Consider the following 27,230-nt stretch of genomic DNA (forward strand, 5'->3'; position numbering starts at 1 on the left):
TCCAAGGCGACGAAAACTCACGTTGACTCACAACGCTAATAGATTTCAAGCTGTTAATTCTGTTAAGTTTGAGGATTATAGCTCACGGCTGAGAAAACGAAGCAAAAACACGGTTCTCATAAAAGTTCTGCCTTACGTCAGAAATAATATTTTAAAAATAGAGAAACGTTTTATAATCACAATACCTCATTATGATAATGACTAGTACCTTATAGTACTTTATAGAATACATCCTTCGAAAGTGACGAAAGTGTTTCACAACAAACATATCACAGGCATATAAATGATAAAATAGAAAATAAAATCAAGCTCAGTAAAATTTGTGGAAAGTTAAGTGGAAGAAAAAAATGCAAAAAAAAAAAAAAAACACTAAATAAAATTTATGGGTATAATTTTTGTAATCTTCTATAATGCTCAACTTTGAAAAACTGGAATCAGGCTTGTTGCTCCCATTCTGCCTTCTAAGTTTTAGTTCTTAAATATTCACACCATAGTTTTGCTTTTAATTCTCCTGGATTTTGAGCTTTTATCTTTTGCTTATCCTGAAATAGTAGATAGTTTCTACATTTCTTTACTCAACTCTAATTGACAATTATCACAGACCTTTTATATATTTAATTGGTCCAATTAAGACAGTTGTGCTTCAGGGGGAAAAAAACACATTTTGTACATTTTCGCTCTTGAGAAATAATACTCGGAATTTTCAAAGCCATTTTCTCCTGCAGTGAATAAAAACTATTAAATGTATCTCATGAAAAGCAAAAAAACAAACAAAAAAAAAAAAACCCCAACAAAATAAACACACCAAACAATTAAAATGCTCTCCACATTTCAGATGTGGGTGCTAATTATCTTAGCATCTCTTTTACAAGTGGAAGGAAGCAGCAATTACTCGGCTCCTGGTCACTTTTAAGCATGCTTTTCTTTTCATCCTCCATTTTCCATTTCTGACATTCATATTTTAGTCCCTCATAAAGCCTAATCCTTTAGCCAATTTCACATTTCATGTGCAGATGTGCTGCTAAACCATCACAGGGTAATTCAGAATTTACATTCAGGCAATTTTGCAGCAAGTTCAGCGGCTGGAACTAAAGAATATGAGCTCAGACCTTAAAAGACAGAAGTTGCCTCGTGTTTCGCATGTTCCCTGGACCCCATTTCAGTATCAACCCACTTCTTTGGGTTCTGAATGATACAATTTTAGAGGGTTTTTGCAAACATACACGTTCGAAACTGGTGGACGTTTAAGCGTTTCCCAAAATCTGAGCCGTTTCTTTGGGGGAATTTAATGTCAAAACATACGTAGGTGTCTAAATCTCCCTTATGTGTGACGGCCGTGTATGATTTTATGTCTTCAAGGTAAGTTTTTATTTATTTTTTTAATCAAGAGTGTTCACACTCACCAGCTCTCTCTTCTCGACTTCAAACCAGCGGGAAATGCCTGGGAGACTCTGAACCAAAGTCAGGGTAGTCCTCTCCACCCACAGGCTCTGCAAAAAAATTTAAAAAAATAAAAAAGGAAACCTTATTTTTATGAGATTCTGCTGATCACTAGGAAAAAACCCCCAAAAACATCCCTACTTATGCCTAATCCACAAATGCTCTCCGCTTCAAACACTTAAGGCGACACATCCTGCAAAAAAGGTTCGCTTCTGGATGCAGGTCCGGTGTCACGTCTGATCCGTTATGTCATCAGTCACGTTCCGGCGCTTACACAGCGGGACCGGCGCACTCGTCAATACGCCCCGTGTCTCGCAAGGTCACTCTGACAGGATGTAAACCGTGGCAACTCGAGTATTTACAGGAGGCTCTTAATATAACACATTCATCCTATAGCGCTGCATATGTGGCAGCGTGTGTGCCACAATGTAACCATGTCGACAAACCCGAGGAGCGGGAAAGCTGTTCAGTATTTATTGTGCAGCTCTGGCCGTTTAACAGACGGCAGCGCCAGTGTTTCCGCCTACTGTGTTCTCAAAACTTCATGTTCTTTTTGATTTGACTAGACACTGCTTTGTGTCTAGTCAAAGCATCTAGCTTTTTGCACACCTTGTTGATTTGCAACCGCAAATTTCACTGTTTTAGTTAAAATTGGTGCAGTCTCATGTAAGGATAAATACAGCGGTAGCTACAAAAGAAACACTACTTTCCAGGCTTCTGGAGGAGCAGCACAGATCCACGGCTCAGGTAGGGGGGAATTTGTCACTAATCTGGTCAGAGAGGTGGAAAAACTAATCCGTTGCTGAAGGAAAGCCATGAGAAAATCTTGATTGCTTTTTGCTATAAGCAACATAGGAGAAAAACTGATTTATGAGCAAGAAACTGACAAAAAAATCTTCTGTGCATTCCTTAAACACAGAAAAGCCAATTAAACTTATTATTTTTTATGAATGTCTTTTTTTTCTTTTTTTTGCTGAGGAGACTTTAAAGAGAAATTGGGGATAGATACAAGATGAGATCATTTATTTGGTTTAAGTCCAGTTTTGGACGCAGCGTTTTGCTCCAGGACCCTCCAAAAGAGCAGCTGAGAGCGGAGACGCAGCATCGATCCAGTGTCCTCGCGCTGAAGGAGGGTCTTCCGACTCACTACACAGCCCTGCCGCCCTCTATTGATTTTATGCTTTTAAAGGCCAAGAAACCCACCTGAACACAACTCGCAGCAGGCAAAAAAAAACAACAAAAAAAACAGTGCCTCCGAACAGGAAGTTGAGAGAAAAGTCTAACGTAGATACAAGGCTCTCCGCTTTTCCACCGAAATAATAAAAACTTTTTTTTTTTTGTGTGTCGGTGTTCGATTGATGCCTTTTTTATTTACGGGGAGATCATACAATAATCATACATTACCAGACCCACTGCGCACTCCAGTCACAACATTAATGTTTATTGCGCGCTATTCCTTCCTCAAGGCCAGAGACATCCAGCCTAAATGAAAATGCGATACCGTGATTAAATTTAGCCAAGTAACCTTGATGGAAGTGATGAGAAAACGGTACGAAGCCTGCGTGCAATAAAAGCTGAATATTTATGAGTGTAATATTGGGTTCTGTGTTGCTGGGCGTCTTAAAAGTGTGTGCAGCTGCAGGACCGCATGAGCCTGAAAAGGCTTCATTTGCGCTCAAGCCTCACACGGCTCCAACTACTGCCTAGGTTTTTGTGTATAATTACCGATGCTGCTTCCCTAATGAATAAAACATGCGCGTCGTACACAGACTAATACCTGAGCGCAAGCTATCGCTACATAACGCGGTGCGTGACAGATGGGTAAGGCCAGGAAGGATGTCAATGAGCCCGTTTCAAATGGTTCAGGTGAGAAAGCGCTAATGGAATTATCAGTCTTTCCCCGATATCCGCATGTGTAGGTGTTCGCGCGCTTCTTTCTCTACCTTAAACTCGTTCTCCTTGTCTTTGGTGCCCTTGTGGAAGGGTCGGTCGTATCGGAACTTCCAGATGTGATTGAACTTGTAGAAGCTCTTGATGTTGTCCGGCACGCCGTCTCGCTGCAGCACGTCCTGGCTCTCCGGGATGGGAGTTACAGCGTAGATCTGCAGGTCTGGAATCCCCCCCCAACAAGTCAAGGAAAGTGTGGGAGTGCAAACGAGGGAGAAGTGCTGCGGGGCTGAAATGGACAATTTTTCAAAAAGCTGGAGGACCCCGGGAACCCTGAGGATGTTCCGATGGGCAGATGAAGACCCTCTTAAAGTGTGGTTGAGTGCCTTGTTTAAATCCACATGGAGGGAAGGGAATGTCGACAGGACATAGGGTGTGTAGGGGTCTTCAGAGCCAGCAGTGGAACCATTTGGTTTATTTTTGCTTAGCTCAGCCTCACCTTTATTAGCCGAGTCTCTCGCACTGATGAGCAGATTTATGATAGGAAGAACGGCTGATTAAAGTCAATCATGAATGCACCAGTGTTGGTGATAAGGATACACGAATGGGTGAACAATATGACAGAGGTGCCATTTGTTGGTACAATATTAAAACAACACACCAGGTGTGGATGTAGACGATCGATATCGATGTCAAATTTACACCGGTATGTCCAAAACATTCACATGTGGACATGCAAAATGTAAATCCTATTCGCGCACACGTTAAATGTACACGTACGATCCACATGTTTGTGCAAATAATTCACATGCGAACAGAGACGTGCCATCCTTAGATTTAACCTGCATGGTGACACTGCAAAAACGCATGGTAGCGGCTCGCATGTACGTGTTCAGATTTCACCAAAACCCATTTCATTTTAATGTTCACACATTCAATTCACATTTACATGCGAAGATTTACATGCGCACGCATCCTACGCACATGTACAGGCGTGAAATAACCCTGTCCGTGCGTATAGTGCTCAGACTGACGTATGCACACACACACATCCGTTTACACACTCACAAATCACATGACGCACAACTCGCAAGAGGATTTATATGTAATCAAGAAGTAGACGTAGGACATCGAGACATAGATAAAGTGTTTTTTTTTCCCCAGTCGACGCGTCTGTGTGTTGCGTTTCGGCACTTCTATGTAGGCCAACACTTGTCCCATACATACGTGTGAATAATTAACAAGGCCAACATGTTGTGTTTATTAATTCAAGCAATGCATGGAAGTGAAATGAGCTTTCCCTTTGCTATTCAGAGGACGTGCTCCACGTACAGTGAGAGTGGTTTCAGGAAACACAGAATAAGGCCAAGTACAATAACTGTTTTGTGCAGCACTGTGGAGGCTCAGGCAGCCAGAGATGCAATTCGTACAGCTGAACCATTCGATATACGTTGACCTATTTCTCAACCTGATTTAGATTTGAGTTTTCTGTGAATCTTCAAAACCAAACACTCACATTCGCTGGCAAAAATGAAAAATAAATAAAAATATTATGAGCCTCTTTGGGAAACCAGATCCTGGGCTTATTCCCCACCACAGTGCACCTGACTGCAGTTTGTTTGTTGCATGCACTCTGCAGTACAGTCTACGTTTGTAAGCGGATGATCAAACGGCAAGGAGTCAGTTTTGGATGCAGAAAACATACAAGTACCCGTGTTTTCTGTTGTCAGTAGACAGTAAAACACACAAAAAAAGAAGAAAAGATTCTGTCTCGTCAAGGATACACTGTGCATCGGCCTGGTATATGGTCTGGTCCGGCTGGTTGACGTGCTGCATAGCGATGGCGTGAGGAAACTCGTTGAGCATCCGCTGCTGGAAAGCCTCCAGCCTCTCGTAGTCATGGCCGCGGCACACAAACTCTTTATTCTGCAGCACAGAGTGAGGGGATTTTAAAGGTGAAGCAGCACGGGGTTAGCTTGACATCTAGTGGCTGGAGCACGCAACTGCAAACTCCAATAAGGACAGGGTCCGTTACATCATTAAATGGCGCAGAATAAAAGTTGCTGAATGTCACCTTACACTGGAGGAGTCTTGCGTAAGAGAATGTTAATTTTCTCTGCGGTTTTTCCCCCAGTTTTGCAGACAGGAAAATTATTACACAATCCAATATACAGAATATGAAAATTATGTTTTGTTTTGTTTTTTGTTTTTACCCGTAAGAAGAAAGGGAACTTCTTTCCATAGAAGCCAACTCTGAAGAATTCGGGCTCTAATCTTTGCTGGTCCATGATTTTGTCATACAGGGACGCTTCCATCATCTGACAAAGAAAATCAGCCGGTGCGTTTATAATTTTCCTCTTTTCCCAAGCTAAACGGATTAATAGCAATCCTGTTTTCAAATCTTGACTGCATGTCTGCAGCTCCTCTCACCCTCATTTTGCTCAAGTTCCTGTAGTCGTAGTACGACTCGTACTGGTCGGCGAGCTCCCTGCAAAGGATGATGCCGTTCTCCCAACACTGAGGTTCGAAAAGGACAGAAAGAGAGAGAGAGAGAGAAAAAAAAGTAAGAACAAACCCTGAAGGAAAAATCAGATTCAACATGCAGGATTGTTAACAAGCCACTTGATGGCACTATTGAGCCAACAAAAAAAATAAATAAAAATCAAGAATCAATTGCACCCTCTCCTTGCACAGGTATTGGTACAGAATCCAGCAGACTTGCTAATTAAACAGGAAGCTTTTCCTGCTGCCTCCTCGCCCCTACGAGGTCGCGCCGGCAGATGGCGAAGCCAGCGAACGTGAGGGAAAAGTGGACTATTTCCATCAAGAGGAGTAGATTTAATGATTCCCTAAATTCATCTGGGATTGGGGAGCTTTTTAATCATTTGTCTCTGCAAGAAGTGACTCTCTGAAGAGCAGTAAACTTTTGATCAAACCATGAAAATGTTGGCGAACTCAGCTAAAAAAAAAAAAAAAAAAAAAGAATTCACAGAACACAGCATGCTTAAAATTCTAAGTATTATGCTGAAATGGAGGATAAGATAGCGCACGCTGTGCGCTGGCTCACCTTTCCCCTATCAAAGTTCTGGATGATGGTGAGATGCAAATACTCCTTCCTCTGCCACTCGCTCTGCATGGGGTAGTTAAGAAACTCTCTAAGCGGTCGATCTGACCATTCCAGTAGCTCGTCATACAGCAGCAGGGTGTACGAAGCTTCTGCAATAACCACCAAGAAAGAAGTTCAGATCAGACGCTACGAAAAAACGACTGGAGGATAACAACACGGCACAGGCGTTCAGAAGTACTCGTGCGTTTTGAATTTTTCCACTTTTTCTTAAGCTACAACCATATTTTTTTTCCAGTGTAACTCATGGGCTATGTTGTCTTGTCGGAAGGTGAACTTCACCTCAGTCTCAAGTCTTAACTGCCTGAACTTTGATTCATGTATTCCTTTTGTGACTCCTCTAAGCAACTGGGTTTTTTTTTTAAAGAATGCGACTTTTATCAAAATTTAGCAACTTGTTGACTTTTGGAGACCCCAGTGATGGTACAGCAAGTTTTGTCTTTTGAGTTTGTCCATCACACAAGATCTCAATACGACAAGTTTGTGTTTATAACATGGCTGAAAGTGGAAAGGGTCAAGGAGAATGAATACCAAGACGGTGAGAACAACAAAATCTGAATGCGTATCAAAAATAAATAAATAAATAAAATCCCTGTCCCCACAGAGAGTACCTGTGTAGTTCTGCGCTTTGAGATGGAGGTCGTACAGTTTGTGGATGTAGCGGATGTACATTTCCTCCTTGTTCAGTTCTGTTTTGTAGAAATTCTGAAAGGAAAAAAAAACAAAACGGATGATTCAGTTGAAAGAGAGAGAAGAAAGGGCAAACAGAAGGTAAGGAGTTTGCAACAATCTGAGAGTTTAAAGATGTAAAATAGGCTAAATAAATAAATAAAACGTTGATGCTTGACAAAAAGTGCAACGACATATCATCTGCAATGTAACAGAAACCTCTCATTTATTCGCCCACACACCCGGGCGAAGGAATTAGTTACATAAGCAAAGCCCTGCAGGGCACGCTTATATTTTTCCCATCCATTAGATTTCAAGAATCAGTATTTCTGTTCGGCAAAAGTAACAACCCCGCATAAAATGAGCAGGGACATAAAAACTCTTAGGAGTTTAATAAGTATTCAAATTTGTCTGCATTTAACATCAACTCTAATTGGATTTTTTTTTTTTTTTTAAATAAGGTGTGCAGGAAAATTCTAAAAATGATAGAACATGTCAGAGGTTCTTATAGTTTTATCTAGCTATGAAAAGAACATCAATAACACATTAAAATGTTGGGGAAAATTACTACTGTTCTTGTTTTATCTGATGTAATAGTAAATCTAACTGTAATGACGCTCATTTGGCATTCAAGAGAAAGGGATTCTGTAGCTTTCTGACTGTCATGCCAGAGTGAGTTAGGTGGGACAATCAGTCTGCCAAACGTATTGCAATGCTGATGAAACGCGCCGTTATGCCCCAGAACCTGTAACCTTACCGAGTTTTCAATCTTATTCATGCTGATCACATTAATTAATCAGACTGAAACTAACTTTGATCAGTATGGATTAGGGATCAATCGATGGTATTGTCAAATGTTCTGTTTTTGAGGATTTAATTTGCAGGAGGAGGAGAAGAAGCAGAAGAAGAAGCAGAAGAAGAAGCAGAAGAAGAAGAAGAAGAAGCAGAAGAAGAAGAAGAAAAAAGTCAGCCAATGCACTCTTTGGTTTACTCTGAATGTGGATTAGTGTCGACAGCTTCTATAATTTTGACTTGGAATTTATGTCAACTCACAGATACAGGACATTTTTAAAAATGATTTTCTTTCATTTGTAATTTCTTTTAAAGGAAAAATTGTAAAAAAGAAAAGAAACTGAAATCAGAAATCACATTTAATAATAATAATAATAATAATAAACAAAAAATATTTTATTTTTGCACCGTCTTAATGAGGCCACATCCATATTTAATGTATTCTTAGTGTTTGATTGGATAAAGAGTCATGTAAGTACATTCCAACAGATTTTGAGCCTGTGTTTTATTTGATAAATCAAATTATGCGAGAACGTTTTAATTTGATGCAGACAGATGGAAGTAAATAATCATTTTTTTAAGGGAAGAGCAAAAACTCACCAATAAGCTGACGGTACATCCGATCTTTTTACCGTCCACTTCCCCCAACTTCATGCAATCCCTGTGGAATAAATGTGAACATGTAACACTAGACGAACACAAGAGCCGAATCGGACTCTTGTGTGAGTTCGTGTGTACGCACACGCGCGTGCGCATGTGCGTGCGCGTGCTCTCCGACCTGTAGTCCAGCAGCCTTTCCATCAGACGAGTGACGGTTGCGATGAGAGAGATGCCGCTCTCCCTCCACGTCTCCCTCTCAATCTTCTTCAGCAAGCTGCGGGACAGACGAAGAGAGACGAGGACAAGACGGAGAGAACGTCAAGACTCGAAAGGGGGGGGGGCAGATCGGCGAGGGAGATGGAGAGAGTACGGGAACGGGGACAGCGATGGAAGGAATTACTGAAGAAAGAAAAAGGGCTCAAAGCAAAGAGGAAATTAATCTCGGTCATGCAAAGTGTCACCTATGCTTGTTGGCTCGCCTGCCGGAGTTAAACCATGAAGCTAAACAGATTATATAGATTATAATAACTGGTTGGTTTGATGGAAAGTTAGGAGAACACACACACAATAGTTTAATTTTTTTTTCTCTTTGTTTTGGGACCAATTGTTCCCCCTGTTTTCCCCCTCACACAGACGACACAGAGACCAAAGACGAGAGCGTCTTACCTAGGGTACGGACCAAACAGAGGAATTCTACTCCAGGCGGGAAGCATAGGCGGAATAAATTAATATTGACATGATTAAAAATCGGCACAAACTCACACGGCTCAGCTTAAGGGGTGGGGAAAGGTCAGCAAGGTGGGAGCAGTTGTTGAAAAGCAAAAAACTGAAGTGAAATATGCTGAAATCATAGAAATGTTATTGCAATTTCATCAGAAAAAGCAAGAAGTTACAGACTAGAATAATAAACAAAAAAAATTATAATGATAAAAGAATTAGATTATGGGGGGAAAAATACTTCACACTGCATTTTACAGATTACATATAAATAAACATTAGTTATTTAGTGATCTGCTGTTTCTAATATGCAAAAAAAAAAAAAAAAAATGATGAGAAGGTGAATGGATTACGACAAACTGTTTAAATCACACCTACGGCGACTTATAAAAGTTTTCACATCCTTGAACTGCTGCACATTTTGTCAGGTTATAACCACAAACTATTATTGGGATTTTACGTTTGGACGCCACCAGCTTCCCTGACCTTACCCAAGAAAAGCATCCACACAGCATAATGCTGCCCCTTGTGTTTAAAGAAGGAAATGAGAAGAGGTTATAAGTGTTTTTTTTTTTACAAGTAAAACTCTGAAAAGTATATCTGATAATTACATTTAGCACACAAACTTGCCTTTAGACTATTTCGTAATTAGGAGACGTCACAATTAATTTTATTTGCACGTTTCCGTTTGGCTAATTTCATATTTGGATATTTAAAATGTCTTCCAGTTCCAGTGTTTAAATGTTCATTAGAATTTAAAGTTCAGTGATCCTTGAGAATGTGTTCTTGCATTATTACGCAATTATTACTACTGCATTACTTGAAAATGGTCGCAAAACATCTATGTCATCGTTTATCGCAAAAAGCTCTGGGGCAATTTATCGTGCGGAAACATTTGTTATTGTGACAGGCCTAACTATTTGTGTCTGCCACGTGAAATCCCAAAGAAGCGCATCACAGTCGAATCTGCGACGTTCAAGCGTTGAACACTTTTTTAAGCCCCTGTATGTGACAGCGAGGAGATGTTGCTTATGCAAATGAACTTGAATTATTATGAGTTAACATTAATGTTCAAATATTGGCCCACAATGAAGGACAAAATATGCAAAAGGTTAAAAACAAGTGATGAAAATATCACACACACACACACACACACAGTCGGACGCGTGCATGCAAACAAACACTGAGCCGATGCGACAGAAATCTGGAAACAAATGGACAGAATGTGGTGAGAGTGGCGATCAAAGTGAAAGTGTTTACTGCTTACCTCTCCGTGTAACCACTCTACTTGATTTAAAGTGCTCTGATGTAAAACTCCTTATTACAGATTTCTTAATGCTAACGTTCAACGAGAAATCAAAGACGAAACTTTCAAGTTTTAGCTGCGTCTCCCCAAAATGTTCCGTGTTGTTCTACATGGTTTGTGTTCCCCTTCGCTTTTTCAGCAACAACTCACATGCTGTTGAAGAGTTCCCTGTAGGTTTCGTCTCCTTTACCCTCAGACATCAGACTGTCCAGTTTGTCGATCAGCTTGGCCTCAACCTGTGAGGAGGAAGGACAACAAGGAAAAGGAAAATATCCAGGCATTTCAGCAACATTGATAAAATTATTAGAAACTCCGATAACATCCACCTCTTTTTTATTTTTATTTTTTTAAATTAAAGAACCGTTCATCTTCCTCGTTTTAAATCCGCCTTTGTACGGCTACTCCTGATCTCCTCGAAGCATACAAATGAAGATTTTAGGTGGGCGATCAAAGTGTCCCACCTGCTTGAAATTGCCGCTGCGCCTCTGCTCCCAGTCCATCATGTCATGGAAGATTGGGATCATGACGTTCCTCAGGTCGGGTTGGGGCACCAGGGTCACCTCCAGGAACGGTCCAATCATGGCCGGGATGAAGTTCAGCTTGTGCTCCCCTACATCCGTGACAAAGTCCGAGACACGGGTTAGACGTTTGATTGACTCGTGAACTTTTGGACCCGACGTGACGCCGAGGGAAATATCATTTGGCGAAGGGCTTTTCTGGAGGGAAACCTCTCAGAGAATTGTATGTATGAGTGGAATTTTTAAAAACTTATATGACTGTATTTCAAAGACTTAACTTTAGCTAAATTTTGATCTACTTCTGTTTACGTATCATCGCAATCAACAAGACCAAAGCATTTATTTCTGTTTCTTTCGATGAGCATGCCTGAAGGCTAATGAAGCTAAAAATAAGCCAAGATTTTGTTTTTATAACACTTTTTCCTTCCACTAGACTTTCCATGAATCTGCTTGGATACATTACTTTGAATATCAATGATGGTAAACCCTTTAATGTCTTCATCTTCGCTGAGTGATCAGTGATTATAGGAAAAAGCATGAGCAGCATGTGAGATGCATTTTAAGTTCTTCTCAAATTGTGAAAATATGCAATTAAAAGAAAAAAGTTTAACTTTAAAAATGTAACTATATGACATATATGGGTTATTACAGTAAAGTGAAGACCAGCTAAACAATATATATATATATATATATATATATATATATATATATATATATATATATATATATATATATAAAGCCACCGGTATGAACTCCATCTTTAGTGCGTCTGTCTCACACATGTGTAATAATTTCCACCCTTCGGATTCAGTTTACCTAAATTCTGCCACATGCTGAAGATCTCACAGCCCATCATCACTCTCATGTCTCCATACCTGCATGAGAAAAAAACTCCCACATTGTTATCAGGAATGCATGCTGATGACATGCAAAGATTAAAAGGACTTGCATGGTTCATGCTGTTAAACCTAAACTGTGCTGCTGAATGTACACGATTTGCAGCAGCTGAGACTCACTTCTCCAGAATCTTCTTCCTCTTAGAGGGCGAGAAGGACTCAAGCTGAAGACAAGGCTGGTTGATGAATATTACAGACAGGTAGAAATACGAGTCCCAAACCTGGAAAATCACACAGACCAAAGCTTTCTTTTAAAAAGCAGGATTTTGTAGGCTTTCGAGACAAAAATGTGGCATTTGTCCTACAAATATTTCCATTCATTTTGATCCGTCTCGTCTGATCTGCTTTGGTTTTTAACCCAACATGTTACTTGTGATTATCAAGTAACTAGAGGCATGGATCCCTTAATATTCTGCAGATAAGTTCAAAGATGGGGATTCAAACGGCTAAACCTTGTAATCAAACTTGTCGTTGAGGAAGTTCTTCCTCAGGGCGTCAGAAAGGTAGAGGACGGTTGTGATGATAACGCTGAAAGAAAAGGGCAGACGTTTTATTAACTATTCATATGATTGTAAGGAACTCTTGCAATCATGTCTTTATAATCTCAGGTTCTATTTTTCTGCGATTGTGGTCTTACTTGTTCGTGACGAGTCGCATCACGGTCCAGTCTTTGGGAAACATTTCCGGTCTGATTAGGATTCTGAAGACTGTGAAGACGTGAAGCAGGAAGTCCTGCAGAATGAACCCGCAGACGTGGTCAGACGGCACTTAGAGGCAGTTCAAATAGTCATGTGCACGAGTTTTATAAAGTAAAAACCACATTGGGCGCTTTACTGTCATGAAAGCTTTGTAACTATATGGCTTTGATTAGCTCTTTTTGAAAGTAGATTTAAAAAAGCAATTAAGAAAAAAAACACAAACAAAACAAGTAAAGAAAAAATTACAACATAACCTCAGAACAAAAAATGAAAGAATAAATTAAGGAATTAAAACAAATTCTGCTATGCATTTGCAGATATTTTTGCTAAAAGGTGATTTTAAGCAAAAAAACAAAACAAAAAAATCACTTTTGGCAAAAACACAACTTGAGCTATTGTTTTAGGAAAGCGACAATATTTGGTTTACTTTCAGAAAAGCACGCCGATAGTACTATAGATGGATAATTGAGAACAGTTTTCCAAAAAGAAAGAAAAACATTATATGTGTATGTATATATATATATATATATATATATATATATATATATATGTATATGGCCTTACCCTCAAGTCGTCTTTGCTGCTGTATGCCTGCAGCAGCTTCTGGTAGTGTTTGTCACTCATGTGTCTCAGGAGTGCCAACAAACACGCCACAAACTCCCCCTGACAGAATAAATACATGAATAAATACATTTTAGTTTAGGGAACATTAAAGGTGGATAAACCGCAGAGTCTAATTGTCCCGTTTCTTGTTTTTGTTGCCTTGTTTTCCTTTATTTGACATTTTCAGGACATGTTTAGACGTCCCGGTAACAGCCTGCTAGAGCTAATCCAACATGATCACCGTCTCAATGGGAAAGTCTTCCCCCTATATTTAAGTTTCTATTACCACTTAGTAAAAATTATTACTGTCAACATCTCCACTCCCCATCTTAATTACCGCCTGCAATATTAATAATCTTGGCGGAGTGATAGTCGCGGCTCAATTTAACATCCCTTAATTACGCTTGGATATTTTGCACGTAGCCAAAGCTATTTAGCATGAGCACACACACACCCAACACACACACATACAGTGACATCCTGAAACTGCAGTCTCATGGCAGGCCCAGCAGGCTGGGGCCGGTTGCTGATTTCCAGGATGGTCCTCAGCAGCACTTCCAGCAGGCTTTCCACTATTAGCTCCACTTCCTCTGACACAGCAGGCTCCTAAACAGCAGAGAGAAATCAAACATTTTTAACAGAAGGCACTTAACCAGCATCCACGTTCAGCTGGCAAAAGAGAAAGAACATTTTGTTTACCGTTATCTGAGTGGAAAAAAGGGAAAAAAATTTGAGACTTAGTGACTCCATTGTGGCATTTTTGATTTTTGCTTTAATAAGCTTTGGAGAAGATTTTTTGTATTATTTTTTTTTACCTACCCGTCCTTCGTACTGTACTTAGTGCCAAGATAAACTTAGCTCCTTGTCTAGTCTCGATTGTCACAGTGCCAGTTGGTTTAAAAAAAAAATAAATAAAAATACTGAGACTGTAGATCTGACCAAGTTCAGCAGAAGTTCTGTTTCCTGTTCTGAACTTTTACAAACTATAACAACACGAGTTACTAGAATATGTACATTTGGTCTTCTGTACTGAACATTAGGTAGAAGCATTAGACTGATTGGATTAGTAATCACACAGATGGAGCTTTTGGGGTCATATTAGTTCATTCAATTCACTTTTTTCAGAGCGGGCTCCTTGGGGCAGCGCTGGGCAGGACGAGGAACACAGAGATAGAAATGTGGACATTTTGGACAGGAGAGGATGGCTGAGGAGGAGTGGGAAACCATCAAGTCTAAGTATGAAAAAGCAACCTAAACCATAAAAGGGTTCCATCGTTCTACAACATGAAGTCCAGACTTGATGTATTTTTACCTCAATTTTAAATATAAAAAATAAATAAAGTGATCAAAATAGAGACTAACAAGCTGTTTAAAGGCTTTCACATTCAGAAGTCGGCAAAAGTTGGGCTTGTCAATTAGCAACGATCCACACAGTGAACAGGAGAAAGTTTACAGGACATTAATGACCGTTATTATCCCTGTAGTATAAAGCCAATGTTCAGAACTAAGGAAGTCTTTTGATTAGGATATAAAATGTCATCAAGAAACAAGATAAGTAGTCCAGTTCCCTTCCATTTTAGCTGTTAGGACTGATTATTTAATAAAAAAAAAAAAAACATAGTTCTTGGCATCGGATAATCTTTTAACCACTGCATTAATACACCCAGGTTTAAAATATGAATATTTACTTTTTTGTACGTGATATTAAGCTAATAAATGATTTGGATGCATCTTTATACACTTAGCCACACAATTCTGGAGGCTTAAATGTAATTTTTTTTTTTATCTCAGTTTTAAATAAAAAATAACGGCTCACAAAAGTTATCAAAACTGAATATAATTAAATAAAAAACAAAGCAGTTCACCTCCTTTCGAGTCTTCTCTCTCCACCTGACAAAACGTTCAGGTTTTTGGACTGATAATGAGAAGGAGCCTCACAGGCGCATTAGCTACCAACTCTGTCGCCTCCCTTTAAATATGGTGCCAATCTGAGTGGTGTCTGTCCTTCTAGGAGCCTTTGCCATTAAACTGCCCTTCTGGCAAAAATCTTTGCAATCCATACCCTTAACACACACACACACACACACACACGCGCTAATCGGACAGATGGAAAAGCTCAAAGTCACTTCAACAGCCCCACTGCTAAATTGACCAGCCTCATTAGCGAGCCGCACACCTGCCAATGTCCATGTTGCCACCGCTAATTGACAGCGTGCAAACAAACAAAGCAGTCTGGCTTGTGGAACGTTTTGCCAGGGAGGCAGCTTCACGAATCAATCTTACAGCTGCAAAACCGCCCACACTTGGCTTCGATTGCTTCCGGAAGCGGCGCCGACTTTCGACAGACGCAACCAGCCGCAGCTCGAGACGGCCCGACGTGTCGTTTCGGTCGCGCGTTAGCCATTTGTACTCACCACGGTGCCGTTTTCCTCCTTCTTAATGAGGGACAGCATGCTGGTGAAGATGCGCGCACACATGACCAGGTCTCTCTGCTCCTGCAGGCAGGTGTGCAGCACCCGCAGCACAACGGGTAGCAGGATGCATCGGGACTCTGGAAAACAGAACGGTTGCCAGGCAACAAAAAAAATAAATAAAAAGACTGATAGTTACACTCATTTGTCCTTATTTAGTTATCTTTACGTTTTCTGTTGAAGGGTTATGAAATGAAAGCTAAGTGAGGCAAATTTGGAGTTAAATTTGTATCTTAGGGGATTTTTAAATATTCAAAAATAAGATAAAAAATGTTCTCCCTACGTTTTCTGGCATTTGGCAAATAGAAATAACCTAAAAACAAAAAAAACAAAAAACTGTTTTGTCTGATTTAAATTCAGAGTGAAAAGTCTTTATTAGGTGTGTGGAAATACCTGGCTTCACTTTCCAAATTTAGGCCTTTAGTCAAACATTAGGTTGCACTTCATTATAAAACTGTGCAGCTTGAATATCGAGCTATTTCAAGGAGCTTAGGCGAAAATCAAGCACTTTACAAACCTTAAAATCGAAATTGAAGCATTTCCAAGGATTTTAAGCACCTGTACAAACTCTTACAAATGTTTTTGTGTTTTCCGACTTACTACATATTCTATTTAAGTGTCATAAATATCCAGAAAAGTGGCGTTTGTACACCCTTCTTTCCACGACCGAACAAAAACTCAGGAGCTCCACCTGGGTTAATGTAAAGCTGGCTTTCCACCGTCTTGGAGATGCACTGCAGCTTGACCGCCTCCAGGGGGCTGTCGGCCTGGACCACGGCGGGCAGGCTGGCCAGCGTCTCCCTGACGAACCCGGCCACGTCCCGCACGGTGAAGAACTTCAGCAGCTCGCTGTAGATGGCCGGGAACGTCCGCAGGAACACCGCCTGGGCAGAGGGAGGCGAGGAACGCTCGGTTAGAAACGAGCGACATCCATTAAAACCATAATCACTCAGCCAAAAGACTTATATACCAAGATTGGATTAAAAAAAAAAAAAAAAAAAAAAAGAGGCTTTCGCAGAAGGGCACGCACGCATTTCTCATATAAGAAACAATATTTTCGCTGTGCATTATTCAGTGACCCTTTGCCTAAATCAGAGCTGCGTACTGCAAAACTGATTTGCAGATATAGCAAATGGGGGCACATTCAGGTGATTCATTACACCAGGCTTTCTACAAGAAAACACACACAACCTTCACATTCACTGCAGTGTGATCCGAAAGCTTTTTTTTTTGTAATTAAAATCAAATTAAATACGCACTTGCGAGACAAAAATGACCATCAGGAGTGGATCCGGTTGCAACTCCGGCATGTTCGAACTGTGTGAGTTTTTGGGAAATACTTCATTTCTAATTTTTTACTGAAAATTTGACTTTTTAATCGAAAATATTCAAGGAATTTCCCAGGCCAGGTTCCCTTCGTTTGACTGTGCTATTATTTGTTGGCCTGCGTGTGCAGCACATGTAACAGATTAGGTGGGATTAACATCAGCCTGACCTGCATCCTCCCAAAGCTATTGTTGTGTTGAAAATACAGATTAAAAGCAGATCAGAGGAAACAGATTGCATCAGATCTAATGCTGCACTCACACAGTGCCTTGGGGGAAAAAAAACAAACAAAAACAAATGTCTGAATTTTCACATTTTGTTACAGTACAACTGCAAACTTCAATGTGGTTCAAAGGAGTTGGTGTGTTCAGGTTGCAGTGCAGTGTTAGTTTTTACTAAGTGCTCTCACCTGAACGGACGTGTTCGGCGTTCTGAGGCATTGGTTTTGGAATTGAACTGATTTGTAAAGGTTTGCTTCAATGGATTTTATTTAGCAAGTATCAGAAGAACACACACATTTAGCAGATTTTCTTTCTTTTTTTCCCCATGAAAGGTGTCTGGATGCTTTTGCTAATTACCGTAACGGTGATTCCTTCAGCTTTAAAGCAGAAAGAAGCTGAGGAGATTTTAATTTTTCTTTGTTTTTATGTGCACTCTCCTCTGAGAAGGATATGGAGTGCAGGAAATTGTTTTAAATTGTTTAACCAGAATTGGAGAGCAGACAAAAGATCAAAACAAGCAACGCAACACGAACACCCAGAAATAATTTCCCAGACGACAGCGCTCAGCATTTGCTCCCACTGTGCAATCAGGATTATCTTTGGCATCGATAACCTGCTTGTTTTTGGTCTTGGTCAAAATGCGCGAAAGCAGCCGCCTGGCAGCGCGGACCTCCCAGCGGAAAAAGAAACAAAAACCGTCGCAGGAATTCCCAACCCTCGACTCCGGGGCCCCTCTGGCAGCGTGTAATTCAATTACAGACAACTTCTCAACCCGCCACAACAGCGTTAGCATCCTCTAGGAAGAAAACGCGATTTGGTGCAGCAGGCGGAGAGAGGCACGTCTCTGATGAGTTTTTTTTTTTGACTTGCTGCATGTTTTAGCACACAAACACAACTCTGGATACACACACACACACACACACCTGCGTCTGGGTGACTGGACTGATGCCTTTGCTCTCCTGGGAGAGGAAGAAGCGGATGGACATGAAGAGCTCCAGGATGCAGGCTCTGAACTCCTCCTCATTCTGGCCTCCAGTGGCCAAAGAGAAGAGCCGGCGAGACTGGATGATGTACTTGAAGATGTAGTCGCTGGCCTGGAGGACAGAGAGACGCGGATCGGTTCCTGTTTGCTGGTTAAATAGGTGAGTCTGAGCAGGTTTTGCTTGTGAAACTTTCAAAGTAAAGAAAAAAAAGAGGAACTCTTTAATAGAGATGTACTAACAGCCACACCCCCAAAAGTACACTTTTGTTTAACTTCGTGCTTAAATATGTAGAGTAGGAGATAAACACAGGATCACAACTACAATGGGGGTGACTGACAATGGAAATGGTCCAATCAAAGTCCAGAACTCAACCTGAATAAAATACTAATTTAATGAGACCAATATGGTAAATAGCAAAAAAAAAAAAAAACTTCCACTATGTGAAGCTTCTTTGTGGAGAAGAGTCAGGCCTACGTTTTGTAATACTTACGGCAGATAAAGTTTGTTTTGCATCTATTAAATTAGTTTTATTTTTCTATTTGTTTTCATCCGCGTACAAATAACAAATCGTAACGTGAAATCTGTTGTGTCTTGGTGCACCTGATGTTAGATTTAGACTTTTAGGAACCTGCTAGAAGCAGAAAGTCTTCATCACCTACTGAAACGACCCGGCTCGTTTCACCATGACTATTAGCAGGCATCACAAAGCACAGCACGAGCTGATTACCTATGTGGTGTGGTGCTGCAGACTTGTCTGCGGTGCGTATGCCCCATTTACTATTCATCGACAGAGACAGGTCTGCAGTATATTTCGGCATGCATCATTAAAATAAAATGACGAGGATCCCCAGCAACCAGAGGCTCTGGGTTTCTGCTGATTAAACCTTCTTGCAGCATGACTGACAGAGGAGTCGAAGGAGGAGGCGAAAAAAGCGAGAGAGGGAAATCTGTTTTTGTCTTACAAACATTCTTAAAAAAGAAAAAAAAAAAAAAAAATGGAAAAAGGTCCAGGTTACCTTCATGTATGCCTCACCTTCAGTACTTGCTGTATGTGATCCTGGTGCTCTGCCTCGACGATGCGATCCACATACCACTTCAGCACTTTGATCAGGTCCCTGGAGAAGACAGGGAAGCACGCGCACACACACACACACACACGCACACACACACACACACACACCCGTTTACCTCCATCTGCGTCTCGGCCCGGCTGGCAAAAAAAAAACAAACCCCACAGTCGATGAGGCAACGCTGCAGTTTAACGTGAAACCCCGTTGCACCCGTTTCGTCAAGGCGGATGAAGCTGATGCTGCAGCCGAGAGTAACGATGGAAAAATAAATGATGAATGCCATGAAATAAATATTGCGGCTCGGTAAGGTGAAAAATCTACTCCAGGTAGTGGTGTGTTTTTAATGATGGGAGAAGCTGTCACGACCTAAGACTTTCTGTATTTTACTGCTTATTTTATGTGATGGGACAACACGAAGGAGCAGGTAAGTTACAGAAAAACGACGTGTTTTGTTTACTTTGATAGCCATAAGTGTCGAACTTACAAAAAACTTGGCCGTCTGCCTAAATTGACACGCGGGCCGAGGGGAATGTTGATCAGGGAAGTGGCAAAGAGGTTCATGGTAACTGGTGGAACTGCAGGTTTCTCAAAAACTTTAAATATCTGAGCTTTATGGAAGAGTGGCTAAATGCTGGGAAATCCTGGGGGGAAAAAAAAAAAAAAAAAAAAAACCTGATAGAGTTTTACTTTTAACGTCCAACCAGAGCTGCAATGAAACGATTTCGATCAAACCGCATTTGTGTGTTCCGAACAAAATACATTAAAAATCTGTGGTGGTAAATTTTAAGAAATAGAAAAATTCAATGAGAATTTTTTTTTTTTTTTTTTTTGCAGAAGCAGCAGGTGCAAATGAAACAAAAGCTAAGATGTGAGCGCTTATAGGTAGGTGCAGAATATGCACATGTAAATAAAAATAAATAAATAAAAAATGGGACACGTAAAGCAAAACACCAGCTTGTTAGTTAATTTGTGCTCATATGAGACGTGAGAGGCACAATTCGATAATTCTCATTCCACCAGCCAGGTGGCACCATGAGCATAGTGTTCCTCCCTCAGCCCCGACTCAAAAGCACCACGTTGTATAGAGCCGCTTCTCAGCAGTGGCGTCGGCCGGCTGATGTGATGTATTCGAATACAACAAGTGGGAAAAGCTGCAGCGCTCACACACACACTCGCTTACACGTGTAAGAATCGGAGAGGGAGGCTTTACATACCTGTAGGACAGCGCTCCGGCAAAGTGACTCTCGATGTAGGTGTCCATGACCGGCTTGAAGTGCTGGAATTTACTGTCCTGGAGGAGGTTGATGATATGAACCTGGAGATTAGGAGGAAAACAAACGTTAGAAAGGAGGATCTCAGGATTTCACAATCCCAAATGTTGAAATTTGTCATGGGATTTTATATGAGAGCACAGAGTTGTAAAGAAAAAAAGAGGGTTTTATAATTTCTTGACAAATAAGATAAGAAAAGGTGAGACATGCATCCTCATTCACCACCCTTTAACTGAATAAAATTCATTGCCAACAACCAGAAATATGAATAAAGTCCACTTTTATGTAATTTGATCTTAATAAAAGATAAAACAAAATTTTATTTTATTTTTCAGCAACAAAAAAAAAACTCCAAAAAAGTTTGTTGAACCACATTTCTTTATAAGTACAGCTGCAAGTCACTGATACGCAAACTAAAAGCTAGCCGTTCTGTTTAAGGGTAGCGCCGTGGTTTAATTTAAACATAAATGGACACAAAGGTCAGATTTTTATTTGTAATGCATTTTTGAAAATCTTTTCATCTCCACGTCAACAATTATTTCAACCTTATGTCCGTCGCATAAAACCTCAATAAAATACGCCAATCGTTGCAGTTGTATACTTTACCCTGAAGCATCGTGTGTAAAATAAATCTAAAATAATCTGTCATATGAGGCATTTACCGGCCAAACCTGTCAATATTCTCAAAGATGATCTCAAAAGCACAGAGAAAAAAACTAAAAAACTTGAGTGACAGCTCACCAGGCTTTTTCATCATTAGAAAAGGTGCAGAGAGAGAGAGTGTGTTCATGTCTCAGTGTGAGATTGATGCGCAGAGAGACAGAAGCAGAGACCCAGAGATCGATCTCCCGCCTCTGCTCGGCGAAAGCACGAGAACGCCGGGATTGGTTTAGCGAGCTGTGAAGCGTTACATCACCATTTCTTTTTTTCTTCTCTCCCAGCAAGTTTCTGTACTTGTCGTTACCGTAGATTGAGAAAGACCAAAAAAAAATGTACTTACGAGTGAATCAAACACCTTGAGGCTGTATCTCTGGGAGCTCTCGTCTAGAATGCCGAAGAGAGTGTCCAGGGTGTCCTGGAGAAACTGACAGAAGGAGAAGAAGCGGCCCAAAAGCCGTTCACACCTTCAGCGTCCAGGACGAACTCGACGGATTGAAAATCAAACGAGGAGCGGAGGAGACGGACATACTTTGACGATCTCCGAGCCGTCTATCTCCTTCAGTTTCGAGAGGCTGTCGTTGATTCTCTCGGGGTGGGCTCGCCACTTCAACAGGTCCAGCATGTCGCCTGTAAGAAAAGAGAAATCCAGAGTCAGAAGAAATAAAACCGCAGCAAATATCTTGTTTATAAGTGAAGAAAAGCACCAAGCGGAGGCAAAACTCAACTCCGCTCTCGTTCAATTATAGCCCCCTAAACGCCGCCGAATCCAAACAAATGACAACATTTCTCTAGTGCGGTGGAACGAAGGAGATAAAGAGTCATTCTCTCTCCCCCTCCACCCACCCAAGTGAGGGTCCCCAGACGCTTGAATGAATAAAACATAAGCGTTAAAAAGAAAGCATTTCAATTGTCTCTTCAGTTTTCTAAGGCGCGTCTTTTTTTTTTGCGCTCTGTGGAAAATCGCAACCATCGCTGCCACTTCTCGTCTAAAAACGTCCCCCGATATTGTTTGTGTATTTCTTGTTTAGCCCGTCAGCAACATTTCTGCAACCAGTCAGCTGAAAACAGCTATTCATTTCTGCGGCGACTCGAACGTCGTCACGTCTTTGTTTCGTAACGTAAAAAAAAAGAAAAAAAAAAAAAAGAAAGGGACTTCCACCACCGTGCTCGACGTGGAGGAAACGTTTAGATTTGTGGGTTCATTGTACATGAGAGTTGCGTGTAGGCCGCTTTCCCTGCAGCAGGGAGGATGCATGGTGCTGTGCAGGTTTATGCAGCTTAAGGGAAAGGCATCCATCTATTGTAAACAATGTCGACTGCATCCGTTCACACCGAGCACAAAAGCCAGATGTCACTCGCCGTCATTCTGTCACTTAATTACCAAGACAAACACCCAGCTTCCTTCCTTAATATTTACACATTCATTGTTGCATTTCTCTCTGGAAATTAAGAGTATTGTGAAAATGTGAAATAATGGAAACTCGTGGTGTCAATTAACTCAAAACACCTGCAGAGGTTTCCTGAGCCTCTGATTAGTCAGATTGTCTCAGCCTGGGTAAGTAGGTGGCCCAACGTTCGGTGCTGGCTGGACAAACAGAGCCTCAACATGGAGTGCAAGAAACTGGTTGTTCACAAAGTGCTGAATCCAAACAGGTTTAAAGAAAGTTAAGTTGAAGGAAAAACGTTTCCCAGCAACATGTTTTCAACTATAATCCACTCAAGAAAAGGAGAGAGTTTCACAAGGAGTGAACTGAGGCAGCAGCAGGTGAGACTCCGCATAAGCGTGGCACCAATGTGGCACAAAACCAAACATTAGCAAACATTTCATATAAAAGTTACAACTCTGCAAGTGCCTCACGGAAGCAGGAACGACAACTGAAAAGAACAACGTCCCGCCGGCAATCCATACAGGACTTTTCACTGGCAAATTGGGACCAAACATCAAAAAAAAAAAAAAAAACTACGTCAACAACCGAGACCTCTTTACCATTTTGCGTGAGCTTGGTGGAACAGAGGAAGCTGGTGATCCAGAACGACTCCTTGTTTCCTTTTAGCGTCAGACTGTTGGTGGGAAGGTTGGCCTTGGAGTACGGCAGCTTCAGGTAGCGCGAACAGTCCGCCAAGCTGGCGTTCTCCTCACACTGCAGACACAGAATGGTAAAACCGATGTAGTTAAATGCAGACGTGTGGCTAAAACGTAAGCATGTTTCTGGACTTTATTTTCACTTTATGTTCAGTTTCCTGCAGGAGAACTTGAGATGAGTTGAAAATCGTATCTGATAATCTGGGGATGAATACTCCACTTTGTTCAGCCTTGATGATCTGTACAGCTGAGGCCGATTGAGATCCAAAGCTTCCACTCAGTGTTGGACTGATTCTTCAGAGTCTATTTCAGGTCTAAGGAGAAACTAGGCTATGCCAGTTTTATTGGGCTTCTCTGCCACCGTCCATCTGGCATTACATTGGGCCTTCACCGCCTTAACGGTGTGAACACGCAGAGTTAAGGAAGTTGGCCTCGGAAATCGGCAGGGCACCGGGGGTCATGGGTGTATAACACTGAATCTTAACACCACAGATCACGACAGTGCGACAAAATCCGACTTTGCTTCTCGTAAGTCTACTGGCATTCCATCCTGGCAGAAACACAGAGACACAGTTTCTCTGTCTTCCTCAGGACTGGAGGTTGCCGTACACACCCTCTGCCTGCGGCTGAGGAAACCCAAGAAGCCTGCAATTATTTGCAGTTGCAAGTCGACGCAGCAGCGCAGCGGTGGCTTTTTAAGAGAAGATACTTATTTAATTTGCATTTACCCCTTCGACACGTCAACCCTGAAATGATGCACGAAATGGTGAGTTGATGTGCAAAATAAACGGGCAGAAGGATCTTCTCCACATGCGCAAGCAAGCGGATGAGCGCTGGCTCTGACTGGAGGTTAAATTTGACCTTAAAGGGGGCATTACTCATCGGCCTGTCGGAGGCAACGTGAGCCGCGTCTCCACCGGTGGCACAAACAGAATGACAAAATGGAGAAGTACGCCGTGCCATTCAGAGGCGATGATTCATATAATGTTAAACGGGGCGAGTAAACCCCCTTTGAAGTACTCTTAGCAACACCGATGCCAACCGGCGAGAGATTTTACTGAGGAGACCTCAAGCTGCATTTTACTAATCAACAAAATACAAGTAGAGAATAAAAAAAAAAAACCCACTGCTAAATAAAACACCTAGCCAAGAACACAGATTGTTTGATTCTACGCTGCTCAGGCAACGCTTTGGTACGGAGGGGAAGCGGTTCTTACCTTATGGATAATGAGCTCATGGGTGCCATCTGGCAGAGTCCTGCCATCTTCCTGCATCAGAGGAACAAAGGAGTAGCCAAACAGTTTCTTCTCTCCTTTGTCTTTAGCTGTCAAACGACAACAACACAGAGGCATGATTACGAGCCCAAAAATAGACAACAGAGGCCTGCAAAGTGAAGAAACAAGACGGGGGAGGGAAAAAAATCACAGAAAAAGAAAGAATCAGCACAAACTTCCCTCTGTTTCTGAAACGATCTGACAGGGCAGCTTTGTGAAAACGTGGTGAGGTCAGGTAAGTTAGTGATGCGTCACAAACGACAATCGCTTCAGTACGCGGGTACGGCAGCTTCACGGTGAAATGGCTGCATGAGGAAGTACGGTATTTTTGTGCCACGCGGCTCATAAGAGCAGCTGGAACCTTTTAAAAATGCTAATGTTCTAACTCCCTGTGTCACCCAGCTGTGCTGCAGTCCTTGTATACAAACAGGAAGTAGTGCAGACTAGCATTGTTGCAGTGTTTGGAGTTGCTCATTTGGTTTCAGCTGACCTGTCCTCACTCACAACGTGTGACCCCCTTAAAGAGCGCCGCTTTGTTTTATTCACCACAAAATGAACGTTTATTCAGTGGAAAGAAAATCCTACACTTAAAATTATTTTAACTAAATACCCAGTGACACAATTATTACCACCCTCATGAACACGGCGTGTCATTTATTTAATACAAGCGTGTGGCTTTAAAACAAGCAGTTTCATGCTAACGCCTGTTCATATCTGAAAAGGCTGAAAAGTTTCACAATTTGCTCCGACAGGATGAGGGTCCCTCGCCAGTTTTAGGAAGGATGATAAAGAAACCCACCTGAAACAATAATAATAAATCAACAATTAAGAACAATCTAAATAGAAACTTGTTGTCTTGGACGTGAACCAAACATGAGCATGACTCGGAATGACCTTTACAAACGCAAACACCAGAAATTTGCCAAAGGCCACTTGAATGTTGATCGCGTGCTTTGGTCAGATAAGCGTTACATTTCAGAAACAGAGGATGAAGATGTAGAATAGTACCTCGTTGCTTCTTAAATGCAGTGGGCTTGTTTTGTTTGTTAAAATGGATAAAGATAGAATGATGCTGCATGCGTCACCATTAAGCAGCTGTAGATATTTCGAGCCAGTCTCGTTTATTACAAAACGCTTTTAGGGTAACAAATCATTTTTAGTCGTACACACGGCCCTGGAATTTTATAATGCTTTGCAGACTTCCTCCCTGATCCATAAAGGAAGTTAGAACTGTTTGAACTGGTTATAATTTTACTCCGGAGGCTCGCGGGGTTCTGAAAAAAACAGAACATCAAAGTTTTTCACAGATTCTTTCAGAAAGTGAAACTCGTATTACTCAGAAAGATTGAAACTGGTCGACAGCTATTGATTCAGCACTCTTCCTCAAAAATTGACATTTTTTTAATTGAGTTAGTAAATAAAATGTTGCAGTTTACTTAGATGTACCCGTAGAGGTCAGACATCAGAAGAAGATGTCTGCTAATCACAGTCATTCGTCCAGTTTCGCCCCAACGTGTTTACTATTATTTGGCCCTCAAACTTTGGTGTCACCGCAGGTTTAAATTAGGATCCTTACAGGCAGCCTTTAGGAGGTAATAACAGCCCTGCCAGAACTAATAAGGCTGTTATAGATGCTGCACACAGCCACATGGCTGGCTGGCTTCAAAACAATAATATAGGCTTGTTATGAGAAAAAGAGATGGTAACATTTCTATGTTATCCAAAGTGAGACGGAATAAATAGACTGTACATTTTTATCTCATTTGAAAGCCAGAAGTTGGGCACCATAGTAAGTAGACATGACAGTAAATGAAGGAAACATTTCCAGACAATGAGCTAATGAGAGAAATCTGGAAGTACAAATACTGGAATCCTAGGTGGGGAAAAAAGCTGAAATCAAATTCCAGACTTCTCCAAACTGTAGGAGAACAGTATGAAGACATTTGTGTGGCCTTTGCAATGGTGCATGCAAGAAGAAACCCGTCTCCCCTGCAATCCCTCCAGACAGGAAAGGAGCAAAGGAGGCGACATTTGTTGCAACCGAAAGCTCGGCGAGACGTGCTCGCTTGTGCCGTCGACGGCGTCGCAGCTCGCTTACTGGAGCAATGGCGAAACTCGAAGCGGACGTGAGACCCTCGAAACATGTCGACGGGGATGGGCAGCTTGATCTGCTCCGCCCAGCGGGGGCTGTTGTTGTGGTACAGCACCAGAGAGTGGTACTCGTCCGCGCCCGGCTCACCGGAGCCAGCAGCCACATAACCCTGAAAGACAAACGACAAAGAGAGTTTACGGGGCTGGGAGGAGGGGGCGAACGGGGCAGCGTAGTAAAGAAACAGAGTTACGTGGACAAGCTTTATGTGCGCGTTTATGTGCTTTCGAGGGTTGAGCGTAATGTGGCTGCAGTGGCAGGGTTTATATTTGACTCCGTTTTCTCTCCAAGGCCGCGGCAGCGGAGGAAACCGCAGGAGCAGAATGTCACATTGCAGAAGCAGAAACGGGACAGCACATCTGACACACACACGCACGCACACACACTCGGCTCCCATCTGGATTAATCCGACGGCTAAGAAACCTTGTGATGAAAACAAGACGAATCGAAAGTAAAGGTGTTTTTTTTTTGT

At 41.5% G+C, this 27,230-nt stretch overlaps 1 protein-coding gene across 1 annotated transcript in view; it reads right to left on the bottom strand.

Annotated features, from left to right (window-relative positions):
* dock4b (dedicator of cytokinesis 4b) overlaps nt 1-27,230 on the bottom strand; it is a 112,453-nt gene that overhangs the window by 21,257 nt on the left and 63,966 nt on the right. Inside the window, exons 15-41 of the mRNA XM_014985181.2 lie at nt 26,708-26,870; nt 24,553-24,659; nt 23,240-23,393; nt 21,782-21,879; nt 21,593-21,676; nt 20,536-20,636; nt 19,285-19,366; nt 18,192-18,362; nt 16,413-16,605; nt 15,665-15,801; nt 13,722-13,856; nt 13,212-13,310; nt 12,587-12,681; nt 12,402-12,477; nt 12,070-12,170; nt 11,870-11,928; nt 10,997-11,145; nt 10,686-10,771; nt 8,691-8,786; nt 8,513-8,573; nt 7,063-7,156; nt 6,395-6,543; nt 5,758-5,844; nt 5,541-5,645; nt 5,112-5,253; nt 3,384-3,550; nt 1,404-1,490 (exon numbers count right to left, since the gene is read on the bottom strand). Coding sequence (XP_014840667.2) covers nt 1,404-1,490; nt 3,384-3,550; nt 5,112-5,253; nt 5,541-5,645; nt 5,758-5,844; nt 6,395-6,543; nt 7,063-7,156; nt 8,513-8,573; nt 8,691-8,786; nt 10,686-10,771; nt 10,997-11,145; nt 11,870-11,928; nt 12,070-12,170; nt 12,402-12,477; nt 12,587-12,681; nt 13,212-13,310; nt 13,722-13,856; nt 15,665-15,801; nt 16,413-16,605; nt 18,192-18,362; nt 19,285-19,366; nt 20,536-20,636; nt 21,593-21,676; nt 21,782-21,879; nt 23,240-23,393; nt 24,553-24,659; nt 26,708-26,870 — 3,078 coding nt within the window. The remainder of the gene's footprint in view (nt 1-1,403; nt 1,491-3,383; nt 3,551-5,111; nt 5,254-5,540; nt 5,646-5,757; nt 5,845-6,394; nt 6,544-7,062; nt 7,157-8,512; nt 8,574-8,690; nt 8,787-10,685; nt 10,772-10,996; nt 11,146-11,869; nt 11,929-12,069; nt 12,171-12,401; nt 12,478-12,586; nt 12,682-13,211; nt 13,311-13,721; nt 13,857-15,664; nt 15,802-16,412; nt 16,606-18,191; nt 18,363-19,284; nt 19,367-20,535; nt 20,637-21,592; nt 21,677-21,781; nt 21,880-23,239; nt 23,394-24,552; nt 24,660-26,707; nt 26,871-27,230) is intronic.

This window comes from Poecilia mexicana, unplaced genomic scaffold, assembly GCF_051168715.1.
Source record: "Poecilia mexicana isolate PSO_F unplaced genomic scaffold, ASM5116871v1 scaffold_23, whole genome shotgun sequence".
NCBI classification, from domain to species: Eukaryota; Metazoa; Chordata; class Actinopteri; order Cyprinodontiformes; family Poeciliidae; genus Poecilia; species Poecilia mexicana.